At 40.4% G+C, this 13,398-nt stretch overlaps 2 protein-coding genes across 2 annotated transcripts; one reads left to right on the forward strand and one right to left on the reverse strand.

Moving 5' to 3' along the window:
• The first annotated feature begins 95 nt into the window (after positions 1-95).
• LOC135648445 (chaperone protein dnaJ 15-like) lies at positions 96-8,211 on the forward strand. Its single transcript, XM_065166149.1, has 11 exons — positions 96-563; positions 1,830-1,953; positions 2,964-3,046; positions 3,127-3,238; positions 3,320-3,424; positions 3,590-3,640; positions 6,593-6,682; positions 6,780-6,888; positions 6,985-7,133; positions 7,216-7,269; positions 7,778-8,211. Exons 1-11 carry the CDS (start codon positions 436-438, stop codon positions 7,958-7,960), a joined length of 1,188 nt encoding a protein of 395 aa, XP_065022221.1. The 5' UTR covers positions 96-435; the 3' UTR covers positions 7,961-8,211.
• A 3,552-nt stretch (positions 8,212-11,763) lies between these two features.
• Positions 11,764-12,863, reverse strand: LOC135649415 (zinc finger protein GIS3-like). Its single transcript, XM_065167732.1, has one exon. The coding sequence runs from the start codon at positions 12,564-12,566 to the stop codon at positions 11,883-11,885; it is 684 nt and encodes a 227-aa protein (XP_065023804.1). The 5' UTR covers positions 12,567-12,863; the 3' UTR covers positions 11,764-11,882.
• Between the last annotated feature and the right edge of the window lie 535 nt (positions 12,864-13,398).

The raw sequence follows: 13,398 nt of genomic DNA on the forward strand, positions 1-13,398 counted from the left end.
GTTAATGGCTAATTGATATATGGGTAGGGTTTTACATACACATACATAAATGCTAATTTGGAGCGATATACAAGTTTTTGGTTAAAAAAGAAAGGAATCAAAGTCGGTTAAATTGGTAACAACACACACGTACAGCGCTAATTTATCGTCCACTTTCTTCAACGGCATAACGGGACGGTGTTCCGTCGTCGCAGCTCCAAATTATATACGATAACCCCTTTCGTCCGATCCCCACTCGTACGATTCCGTCGTCGTCGTCGGAGCCAAAGGTTTAGAGGGGGAATCGATTCCTTCCACCGAGGACTGCTCCTCCTTCCTTGGCCTCATAGGTTGTCCAAGTCGAACAAGGAGATCTCCATTTCCGGTTCGATTAGCTGCCGCCTCGGGTTCGGCGCTCCTCCCCGATTTTGTTGGGTTGGCGGAGAGAGGGGGAGGATGGCGGAGAGAAATATGGGAGGTTCCTCGGCGCGGCCCGCACGTCGGGATCCCTACGAGGTTCTCTGCGTGTCTAGAGATTCGCCTGATCAGGAGATCAAAGTCGCGTACCGGAAGCTCGCTCTCAAGTGCGTTGCTTCTCTCTTCCATTCAGTTTGTATCATTTGTCTTTCTATCTATATTCGTTATGCTTGAGAGGTATGTCTTTTGAAGTGAAAAACAGAGCATTTTGTAGCTCTTCGTTGATGGACACAGTTTGAAGCGTGTGGCCTTATCCACTTTATATGTTTGCGCCTTTTTTATGAACCTTCGTCAGCGATAGAAGATCATGAAACTTTTTAGTTTTTTTAGTCTTTTTTCTATTGTATAAAATTGTTGCAAAAGAGATGGACCTCTTTTACCTGCACAATTTGAAGCATGTATTGACACACAACGCGCCACTATGCTCATGAAAACGAAAAAAATTATCAAAACTATTTATGCCTATGATTGCAGCCCTTGCATAGATAAAAGAAAATAGAATTAATTTGAATCTACCTACCACATGGCCTCTTTTCTGTGAAGTCATATAAAGAATAGTTTAGTGATTCTTCGGTAGTAGGATTTCTACAAGTAGAAACAAAATTCTACTAGTTGAGTTGAGATGCTTTCAAATCATTTATGTAGCAGATTTTTGGCATAATGTTTGCCTTGGTACTTTCAAGCTAGTATTGATTCTTATCGCTAAAATATAACTGAGCGAAAGGGCAGGGAGGGGTTTTATGTAACTCACATCTGATATTTGTGAGAATGTTGCATATCTTAATTAAGAGAAATTTTTAGGAGGGTGATCCCATGGTTTGATAATTTGAATATCTTGTGCATCGTTCAAAATTTTCAGCTGCTGTAGTCATATGCAGCATGAACCAGATCATTGTCAACAAAATGGCTTTAGTCAGTTGAGTGTTCATAAGAGAGAAATATAACCTTGATAGGTTGCCGGATGAACTTAATGGATTGTTACCTTCGAACAAAATGTGTTTCTTTAGAAATAACAAATTGCTATGAAGAATATCTAGTGAAGACCCAAAGTTTTGAGGCTCTTTGGTTTTGGTTCATTTTTCTCTTGAGATCATTATCAAACAATTTGTTCTCTTTCATTTTTGTCGTAACAGGCTTGTTGTTTCTTCAGCATTAAACTTTAATTTATTTATCTTTGTATACATCGTGTTATGATACCGATTATTCTCTGCTTAAAACTATTATCTTTCTTTTCTTTTTCTCCTTTAAAAATTTTCTTGCACATGTTATGTGATCAGTGAATAACAGGTGCTTTATTTATTAATAGTCAGATAGTTCCCTTCCTCTTTCTTGCATTCACATGGGAAATTGATTTTTAATTTTGACACGAATAGGTATCACCCTGATAAGAATGCTAACAACCCGGAAGCTTCTGAACTTTTCCAAGAAGTTGCCTATGCCTATAGCATCTTGTCAGATCCTGAGAAAAGAAGGCAATATGATGCTGCTGGTTTTGAGGTGGGTGCTTCTCAACAGTTAAATTCAATACAAGAAAAAAGAATGATGTTTTGTTATGGTGCTTTGATAAAATTAAGGAAAGAAAATATTAGAATGTTATGCTATTTTTTCGTTGAAAGCAAATGGTGCAATAAAATTTATCTGTAGGCCCATCTGGTATCAGTTCGTTAGCTAGGTCAAGATGAATCGCCATCTGGTGATCACTATTCATCATTGATTTATAATCTTTGAATTAGATGACAGTATTGTGAAAGTAGATTTGGAATGCATGGGTCCTCCATCACCTTGCAGGATAGCAGGCCCGTGTTGGGAATGGATTATGGGTTAAGCATTATAACCATAATCATTGTGCTAGTCCAAATTAGTCTCTGTAATGCTTTTTCGACATGCTGTACTCTCTCACCTTTTTTATACATTTTCCTGATTGGTTATCCCTTTGACATATAATGTTGTCGATTCTTGATGTTAAGACTATTGGAATGGTCAGTCTAGCCTGACTATATTTTGGCTTAACCTGACTTTTCAGGACTAGTTGTGTGATTTGGACAAAAGTCAAGAAGATAACAAACAAAATGATGACTTGACCTTATGATGAAGATATGGAAACTCACAAAATGGATTTGGAAGATCTATGAAACAAGAAACTACTCTGGGTACAATAGTATCAGTTTGGTTTAATATCAAGAGACTTGACAATTGAGAAGAATAAATGTGGAAATGATAATTTCACAATCACCAAATCTTGACATCTGCTAGATATGCTAGGTTTTGGTATCTGCAATTAGCTTTAGATGGTTTGGTGTTTCTTTTTCTCTTTCCATAATGACTTCTATAAATTTCTGTACCTCTACCAAAGCTATAACTTTTAGTGTTTCTTTTGCCATGAAACCTTTTATAAGAATACACATGTTTTTCACTCTCATAAAATCCAATTACTGTCTTGTTGATTTGTTTTCATAAGGGCAATTTGTTGTAATGTGTCTGTTGTTTCTTCTGGCTTGGCTTTAAAGGCTTTAGAAAGTCAGGGCATGGATATGGAGATCGACTTGTCTAGCCTTGGAACTTTCAATACAATGTTTGCAGCTCTTTTCAGGTGACAGTAGAGCAAAGTTATATGACTTGGTTTCTGTGCTATTTTTTCTTCTGAGCCTGTAATAATTCTTTTGCCTATAGCAAGCTGGGAGTTCCTATCAAGACTATGGTTTCTGCTATTGTTCTTGAAGAAGCTCTTTATGGAAATGTTACAGTAGAACCACTTCCTCTTGGAACCTCATTCAGTGGCAAAGTATTTATTTACTGACCTTTCTATCGTCAGGAAGTTATGTTAACATATATATTTTTCTTATCCTTTTCCACATCGATGCAGGTCGATAAGCATTGTGCTCATTTTTTTGGTGTAACAATTAGTGATCAACAAGCTCAAGCAGGGATTGTCATTAGAGTGACCTCTGCTGTGCGAAGCAAATTTAAGGTGTATAAAATAGAGAAACTTTTCCAAACAACTTGAGGTTTCAGTTTGTTATCCAAAGATATCTAAATATTCTATTGTTTATCTTCAGTTATGATATAATATTCTCTTTCCATTATCAATCTGTTCACTGAGCCAACATCATCTGACACTGAGTCCTTGTCACAGCTACTTTACTTTGAAAAGGAAGCACATGGTGGCTATGGGTTAACTTTACAGGTAATAGTAGTTTTTTTTTTTTGCTTTTAAACTCTTCTGACTGTTAATTATGATGGTGGCACCAAATGTTGATGCTTTTTTATGCTATATAAATTGGATTTCTTGCTTCATGATGTTCTTTCGACTAACACAAAGGTGAGCTTAGAACTGATCAGTTATACTCCATCTAGTAGGCATGTCTATAGAGTATTCAAGTGGGTGTTCTGTTAGTTGAATGGTTTTAGAACTGATCTTTCGGTTAACACAAAAGTGAGCTTAGAACTGATCAGTTATACTCCATCAAGTAGACATGTCTATAGAGTATTCAAATGGGTGTTCTGTTAGTTGAATGGTTTTAGTTTTTTGCATTCAATTTTTTTGAAAACATTCAAATTCACTACTTCTTGAAGTTTGATTCAGATGATTATTGAATAATTAGTAATTCTTGACACTAGCAAATTGTGCACTGAAATCATGTCCCTATCTGAGTTAAGTTTCAAATCCATTGGATTACCTAATAGAGACTAGTTAACAATTCAAATTGTAAGCGTGAAGACAAAGTTGATAATGATACAAAGCCATTGCATACCAAGTTGTAAATCTTAATGTGGACAATACCAATAGTAAGTGTAAATATTGAAATATTCATATGCTATATGCATTAACACAGAACATATAAGTACTAGCTTCATGTGGGGGTGATGCAGGAGCAATTTAACTTATCTTTTATTTAAATAAATTTGATTAATTTAGGGATCTTTTGCATATGTAATAAGTTGTCATATGTTAACATTTACTCAACAAAGAGAAAAAGAAAGCAAATGTAGAAAAATGAACCAAATCATATTTTTTTATATTGGAGATTACAAATCTTGCTTGAAGATTCATCTCTACAAAGATGAATCAAGAACGGAAGATTATTTTTCAAATCAAGTCAAGGTTATTATCTTCTTCAAATGGAACACATCATATATTTGATTTGATAGGATTGTAATTTTTCTTGTTTCTGTACTTATCTTTCTTTCGTATTTATACCTATAAAAAGGGGCCAAAACATTATTATAGATCGATCGGAAATGGATTAGTAAATTGAGTTCTTCCCACTTTATGTGTGAGTGGTATAATGTTACATTTATTTTTCCAATGGAATGATTCGATCATCCACGTACGAGATATGTAGAGGTGCGATGCCTTCATCCTGAGAGTTCGCTTCTTGAGCCAGAGCGAATCTAGTAATTATCCTTTATTTTTTTATTATCATTCAATTATTATTTTTCTTTCTCTTTCTATTCCTCTATTATTAAGAAAAAAAATTCACTGCTACCCGTTGTATATCAGGGGGTAAGAAATGTGTATGCTCTATTTTGATGAAAATATTTTTACAAGTCTGTTTACTATATTGAACTTGCTCCTCAGATTGTGAAAGTCCCTTTAAAACTTACATTCCTGCATCACCCTTATTTTAGATATTGCTAAGTCTTCTTTCTTAATATATTTTAAATCTACATAATTAATAATCAGTGATTTAAAAAGCGCTAGGTGCCAAAAGGCGCCAAAGTCCAAAAACGCCCGAGGCGCGAGGCGCTAGGCGCTCGCCCAAGTGAAGCGAGATGCTAAAATATAAAAATATATAATATAATTATTTAAAATTTTAAATAAAAATATGCTATTAAATTAAGAAAATCTAAGATACAAAATCACAATGTCACATTAACAAAAAGTTTCAAAATTCAAAACAATAAAATTTTACATCAAAGTCATTCATCATAATCAATATTATTATCATTTTCATACAAATCATTTTCAAAATACCACCTCTAGTAGTCTTATCGCAGAATATGTAAGTCACTGCATTAGGATCTTTCGGATCCTTCAAATAATTATACTTCCATGCAGGATTTTTTTTTGATGTCATTGGAGACTCTATTGAGTTGCTCTGTACACTTGTCATTTATCTTGAAACCCAACAATAATTTCAAATAAATAAAAATTAACAGTATTAAAATCAAAATAATATATTATTAATCTATTAACAGTATTGAAAATTAATAATTTCAAATAAACCTAACAATATTAACAATATACAGTATACTGTATACTGTTAACAGAAGGAGAAGAAGGAAGTGTAAGAGGGTGCTGACTGAGAAAAGAGGAAGCGGCAGCAGGAGTGGAGTGTAAGGAGGCAGCGGCAACGGGAGTGTAAGGAGGCAGCGGCAACGGGAGTGTAAGGAGGCAGCAGCAGCGGGAGTGGGAGTGTAAGGAGACAGCGAGAGCGGGAGCGGGAGCGGGAGCGGGAATGTAAGGGGGCAGTGGCAATGGGAGCGAGAATGTAAGGAGGCAGCGGTAGCGGGAATGTAAGGAGGCAACGGCAACGGGAGCGGTGAGCGGCGAGCAGCGACAGTGGCAGCGGCAACGGTGAGCAGCGGGAGCAGGAGCGGCGAGCAGCGGGAGGCGCGAGCGGCGACAACAGCAGCGTTTGCGAGCAGCGACAATGGCGAGCAGTGGGATCGGGATCGGGAGCGGCAGCGGCAACGAGGGTTAGGGTTGGGTTTTCGCTGATATCAGTTTTAGTTGGTTTGATTGAACCAACTAACCACCAGAGACCGAACCAGACCTAAAATCCTGGTTCGGTCGCCTGGTTTAACCCAGGCGCTCACTCGAAGCGCCCGGCGCCTGGGCTCGGGCGAGCGCCCAGGCGACGCCTCTTTGAAGCGTGCCGCCTGGAAGTTTAGCGAGGCGCTCGGGCCTCGCCTTGCCTCGCCCGAGCGCCTAGGCGAGCGCCCGAGCGCCTTTTTAAATCGATGTTAATAACATATCAACTTTAAGAATTATATTGTCATAGTTGTTGTAATATAGTGTCATTTTGTGAGTGTAAAAATTCTTGGTTCTGTCATTTTATATTTTAAGCATACAAGATCATCTTCCAACTTTCAGTATTTCACAGTAATGTTCAGTTTTTGGTATCACCTTCAGGAAGAAAGTGAAAAGACCGGCAAAGTAACATCTGCAGGAATGTACTTTTTACATTTTCAAGTGTACCGAATGAACTTGGCAGTTAACGTGGTATGTTGATCGTGCCATCTCTGAATTGTTATTTGGAAAATATGGATGCCACAAAGACAGGTAAAAGAGCTTGATGCTTTAATCTTGGTTTGTGTAGTTAGAAATGGCCAAAGATCCTGAGGCTTCATTTTTCAAAAGTTTGGAGGGTCTCCAACCTTGTGAAGTCTCTGAACTAGAGGCTGGCACCCACACATTTGCTGTTTATGGTCTGTAATCTTTACTAGTTCTTTTCCTGCAATATAATGTCTTGGGATCATTTTACAAATTCCTTTGTATATATTTAACCAACTGTGTTTTTCCAGGTGATAATTTTTTCAAACCTGCTACCTATACCATCGAGGCGCTGTGTGCAAATTCATACGAGGATACCAAGGGGAAGCTAAAGGAGATTGAGTCTAAAATTTTAGCAAAAAGAAATGACTTGAGGCAGTTTGAAGTAGAGTACAAAAAAGTATGGATATTTGTTTTTTTTATTTGCAGTAAACAGTGGAATGTCAATAACTTGCCTAACTTTAATCTGGTATGGTTTCTAGGCACTTGCACATTTCCAGGAGGTTACAAACAGATATAGCCACGAAAAGCAATCTGTAAGTATTTTCCTTGATAACAGAACTTAGGAGTGGCATGTAAAATGGTTTTATTTGAATGGTATCTCAACTTAAAGGTATCACAATTGATTTACAAAACCTTGGTCCTTGCATGGTGGATTTTCATTTTTCTTTGTTTCCACCATAAATATTATTTCGCTTGGTGAATTTTTAGTTGCTGAATTGTCAGATCTGCAAGATTTTGATTGTGCAGATTCTCCAGCTTCTTGTTTTTGTAGTACTGTCTCCCAAACTAATGGATCTTTCCAGATCTGACTGATAGTTCCATTTGCAGCTTCCCTCATCCTATATACTAATCAATGAGTCACTCTTTATATTGATTTCTCATTGATTTTACTGAAGTTATATTAGTATATTTAGTTGTTGCTTGACACGTGCTCAAGATGGTTTTAACTTGAGAATTTGATTAGTTTTTATCAGATTTCCAATCGTTTTTCTGTTTCTATGCACTGTTTGTCTGATGCTCTTTATGGACTATCCACCGCAGGTTGCCGAGCTGTTGAAACAAAGAAATCATATACAGTCCTCATTTACGATAAATAGTAATGTGATAAATTCTAAGGAGGATGCTAGTAGTAGCAGCAGTGCTAATACCGCAAATGGAAGCCCCAGCATGAAAGATAAATCAACCAAAAGGAAATGGTTTAATCTCAATCGTCGTGACAAGTAGAACTGATCACTTCTACTCCGGAATGATGTTTTATAGATTCAACAGTCATTACTAGGAGAAAGGTGCCACTTTTTCATTATTTGTCCATACATGTAAGATCACAGTGTCAAACTCTCGAAGATTTATGGTCATTAGCCCACATTATTTTCGAGCTCCAAAAGTCTTGCGAGTTCTGCTGTCATATGTTGATTCTTTTGGTGTTGTATGTGTTTGTAAAGTCACAACAACTTAAGATTTCATTCATTTTTTTATGTTGTACGTGTGTTGTTGTTGATGAGTTCGATTCATTGGATGTTTTGAACAATGCTAACCATTGTGTCGAAGATTTTTGTTCTCGAGTGTTCAACGGGGACTATCAACCGCCATGCTGATCATTCCTGACAGTCATGATTACCCAAGATTATTCATCATATTATATTCTTGGTTGCTGCTTTGCTTCATGTTCCATTATTTGGGCCTTTCTCGAAGAAACATATGTCGGGATTTTGTGGCTTATTTTTGTTTGGTTCTTATAGACATGCCTTTATAGACCAATTGGTAGACTCTTATTGAAGTCGGGAGAGATCAATAATGCTAATGATGAAAACGTCAATTGCTTTCTGCCACTATCACCAGTGGTTTTATTATGTGCACACTAATACTTTGAAATAGTTGTGCACGCTAGTCAACAATCTAAACATCTGATGTGTCAGCTTGTGGAAATTTGTCCAACTCTTCATTCCTGAGAATTCAGTTCAGCCGTGTATTTTTGTGGATCAAAAAGCTGCCATGCACATCCGAGAATTGCCGGTCATTCGCATTGCTTTCATGCAAAATAAGACCGTGTCATGAAAAATATCTATCAATCATCAGTTCGACTATGTTCGAACCCACACGCGATCTTCGAGTGTGATGGAGGGATCATATTGTATTGTAAGAAGATCGGGATCAGATTGATTTCTCGACATGATCCCTCCGATTCTAATCAGAAACAGAAAATAATGATTTTTAATAAAATAATAACTAATCTCGATTACTATAATATGATAGATATTTTATAATAGACTTAATGAAAAAATATATATTTTATGATACAAAATAAAATATTTTATATATATATTTTTTATATTAAGATGATCCCCATGTGACTCGATCAATGATCTGAGATTAGGATGGCACGTATTGATTAAGAGGAATATTTCACGTCATAGGCGGCATACAGTGTTAGGCATCAAAATCTATATATTTGAAGGGTTTTTCTTTTAATCAAAAGAGGAGAGATTGCCTCTTATCATCAACGAGGAATTTGCTCGGAGCATTAGGTGAACGTTTCCATCATCATGCAAAGCCGAGATGTGAGAGGCCCACCCACCCTCTTCTCTTCTTGGTGTCTTCCCACACTTGTCTCCTCCGATGCCTGTCAAAGAACTGACCGCTCTGCCTCCCTCTTTCCAATTAGTTCTCGAAATGCGAGATGCATGATTGTGCATGTCGACACCACACAAGCAAGAAGCTTCTTTCTTCCCATCGTGGGATCCTCAACGTCCCCCCTAATCTTCCTGCCTCGATTCAAACCCTACGTTGACGCTCTTTAACGTCCTTTGCAAAACCTTCTTCGACTCCTCATCCACTTCCAGTACTTCACCGAGACTTTCGGTGCCAGGTGACGACAAGAGCTTGGGCCCAGTGTTTTCCTCCGGGTTGGGTGCATCTGTGACCACCAGTTGGAGTTGGGGGACAGAAGGTTAGAGAGTGGCAACACCCGACTATTATTAGCGCCCGCTTTGCGTATCTTGTGTTTGTGGATATGTCTCTTTGGTGGCCATATTAGAAAAAGCGACCCAGTTGAACCTTTGTGCAAGTTACTTATTTGACAAGAGAAAGGAGGGCCATGCCGTGTTTTTCCCTTATTAGGCACGGAATTATGGAGGGCAGCCGTTGGTTGTGGACTTGGGATACGCTTCACCTAGAAAAGACCAGCACCGGAATGATGCCCGCCACCATCTCCTTGCATACGCTTCTTGCGTCTGAAAGGCTTGAAACTTCGCTTGATGATGATGCAATGCCGTGGAGATAGGTTGGAACACAGTGTTTAGCTCAAAGAATTCTGCAAGTTTGGTTGGTGGGAGGATCGATAGGTGCAGTGTTTGGTACTCTGTCCAGGTGTCTGGCATGTCGAAGGCTTGAGCCAAGGATCAAACACACATCTCTTGGGAGTTCAGAGAAAAGAAGAGGCTTTCTTTGCATTGGACTTTCTTGGTATAGTGGGTTTAGGCAAGTCTTTGGAAGTTGTTTCCTTATTGATTCTTAGAGAAGAAGAAAACAACAAGGAACCACAGCAGGATTTAGAATTTTTCCTTGTTCTGCAGAGTGCAGTTGTTATAAAGCGGCTGCATTGGGAGTTTGTGGCAAACATGAATGATTGGTGCTATAAATATAAATATATATATATATATAGGGACTGATGGATGACTCTTGAAGTTGCAAGATAGCTAAAGATGACCATTTCAGCACATTGGGGTGCTCACCATCCAAGTGTTTGCAATTTATATCTGATGTCAGACTCTGCTGGAAGAAACCAATCAGTCTGTTGCTGGTGAAAGAACAATGTCTAGATACACTTTCAAAACTCCATGCAGCGTGGTCTAGTGGGCTTTGATTGAGGAAACACACTGTAGAGAACACTGACTTTGTTTCAAAATCAATTGGAGGCAGTACTTTGATCTTGTCAGCAAATTTTGTACATGAAACTTGGAGATCTTGTAGGTTGAAGGGTCCTTATCAAGCGGAGGTGATGGGGGCATGCAACTCTACTGGCTCGGTTCATCAAGAATTCTTTTAGGCTGCTCAGTTGTAGGAGATATAAGAGACTATACTCCAAAAACAACAACATTGGAATGATATCTGCAATCAATCTTACTTGGTATAGGCTACTGTTGTCAAATAGTGTTCTGTATCTGTCAACTTGTTTTGTTTAGTGAACTCACCTGACACAGCTTTAGGTTTTTATGCTTTGTTTATAGAATGAAAGTGACACCTTGCGATGTATGTATCATATAAAGTAAAGCCTTAATAGGAACAATTCAAACCTGTCTTTTCTTCGACTGCTTTGAGCTGAATTGTGGCTGTGATAGAGGTACATATCAGACAAATGTGTATCGAGTCATATTTCTTGGATGCCATGGTGGTGTAAGAGAGAGGAGATAGAAAATTAAGCTACAAAAGCAGCACCCCACCAGATGAAAAAAAGGTCAGAAACCAATAAACTAAGTGATACGAATCTTAAGATGATCTAATCCAGGGGCTTTTCTCTTGGACATGTTTTGACCAACAGATCAATAACACTGTTTGGGCAACCACATCTTGTGAACTCCATGACAAAGATAGGTAGATGGGGAGATCCAAAGAAACAGCTTCCTTTTCTTTCGTGATGCACACACGTACTTGCTCTCTTCACACTGCATAGGATTCCACGGAGGGCATCGGGATCCGATCCAAAGGTGGGAACGTCCAACCCGTTTGTACTTCCTGCCGTCCTCCGACGCGTGTCCTTCTCCACCATTCGTCGTACGTTCTCGAGGTGGTGGTGCATCTGAAACCACCCGCGCGCTGGTTCCGGGGCGACGAGCCGACTCACTCGACTCGTCTTCGACTCGTTCGTTGTTACATTACGTTTTCCAGTAATAATTTTTTTTGCGACGCTCATGATTAAAGGGACTATATACGAAACAAATGGGAATGGCTTACTCTGATTGATTTCGATTTATTGTTTGATCATATAAAATTGAAAATATATGGTTTGATATTGGTAAGAATTCATCCGGTGGAGCAAAAATCAATTGAAAAATTCGAACACCAGCAATTTACAGAAATAAAATTCATCATATATAACATTTGCTGAACTCGGTCATACGATATAACGGGATACGAGCGCAGTGCCGAGTCATGAACCAGCGGGGGCCAGGCTAAGGTGAAGGTCCAACCCGTACGCGTCCTCCGCCGCTTCCTCCGCCGGTGCCACTCCGGAGAACCCGGGTCCACCGATCAGCCGGCCGTCGTCGTAGAACCGGGTTCCCTCGCTACCGTCTCCACCGTAAGAGTAACAGGTCGGTAGAGACCGGGGAACGATGCATCCGCGCGGCAGGTGAAGGGGCGGCGCGGGGCGGGGGTAGTAGGCCCAGCTGGCGGCTGCGTTCCCCGGGAGGCCCACAGCCTGCGGCGCCGGCGTCGTGGGGGGAGGCGAACGGGGAGGGGAAAAGAGGTGCGGCGACGGGGCGAAGGCGGAGGCGATGGGCTGGTGGTAGAAGGTACCATGGGGCGAACGGTGGCCGGAGGTGGCATGGTGGTGGTGGTGCAACTGGGCGCGCTTCATCTGCTGCCGCTCCTTCTTGTGGGCGTTCTGGTGGCCGCCCAACGCCTGGGAGTTAGCGAACTCTCGGCAGCAGTACTGGCACTCGTACTTCCTCCCATCTCCGCCGCCGGCGCCGCTGGAGGCAGAAGCAGCAGACGTAGGGCTGCCCACCACTGCCCTCCCATCGCCGGGGTTGTCGTTGTCGGACACGTGGAAGCCGAAGAGCTTAAGCCGTGGGCTGGTGGTTCCCTTGGCCTGACACTGCATCCCCTCCATCTCCTTATCCTATCCTTAACTATGTGTCTCACGACTCTGCTAGTGTCTCATCTCCGCAACACATAGAGAGAGAGAGAGAGAGCGACGGAGTTCATTCGGAGCGCATGTGTCTTTATTTATATGCGAGGACGTGAGGGGGGTTTACGTAAAGATAAGTTCATGAGAAAGAGTGGGAAAAGGAAGTGGGAGTCATCACGGCTATTATCTACCCTGCGCACAGAGCGGAAGACAGGGATGGGATGAGATGAGATGGTTATATAAACACCTCGGTACTCCTTTCCACAGTAGCATGATTGGTTGCGGACATCCCAAGAAAAGGGGGTGGAGGAGGACGACTCCTCCAACTATAGACGGAGTGCTCTCGGGAACACAACCCAAATAAAATATAGGTTGAGGTCGCTTAGCTCGCGCTTGTCTTCTCGTCTTTCATTAATCCTCATCGTCTTCACACTGACCATTAGATCGTCCTGCACCAGTCGGGCCACTGTGACGAGGATGGTGACACGGACATGTGCTGCCTTCAGATTTCCTGGGATACAGTAAGGATGATACTTTCGCTGTAGTAATAGCTTCTTAGAATGGTCCATTTCGTCTAGTGTCTCTGCTACAAACCCTAGCAGTCTACCACCACTGTTACTGTGGAGCTGGAAAGCGTTCCTCTCTTGGCTGAACTCCACAAGTTGTGTGGCTGTCCAGTGCTGAACTAAACACATCTTCTAACAAGGTTGGGAAAGGTTAGGGGTGTAGGAAGAATCAAGAATAGAAGCAACAGTGGACTGGTACTCACCTGACCCACTCTCACGGACCCTCTTGCACTAGATTCTAGTACACT

Source organism: Musa acuminata, chromosome BXJ3-9 (assembly GCF_036884655.1).
Source record: "Musa acuminata AAA Group cultivar baxijiao chromosome BXJ3-9, Cavendish_Baxijiao_AAA, whole genome shotgun sequence".
Taxonomy (NCBI): domain Eukaryota; kingdom Viridiplantae; phylum Streptophyta; class Magnoliopsida; order Zingiberales; family Musaceae; genus Musa; species Musa acuminata.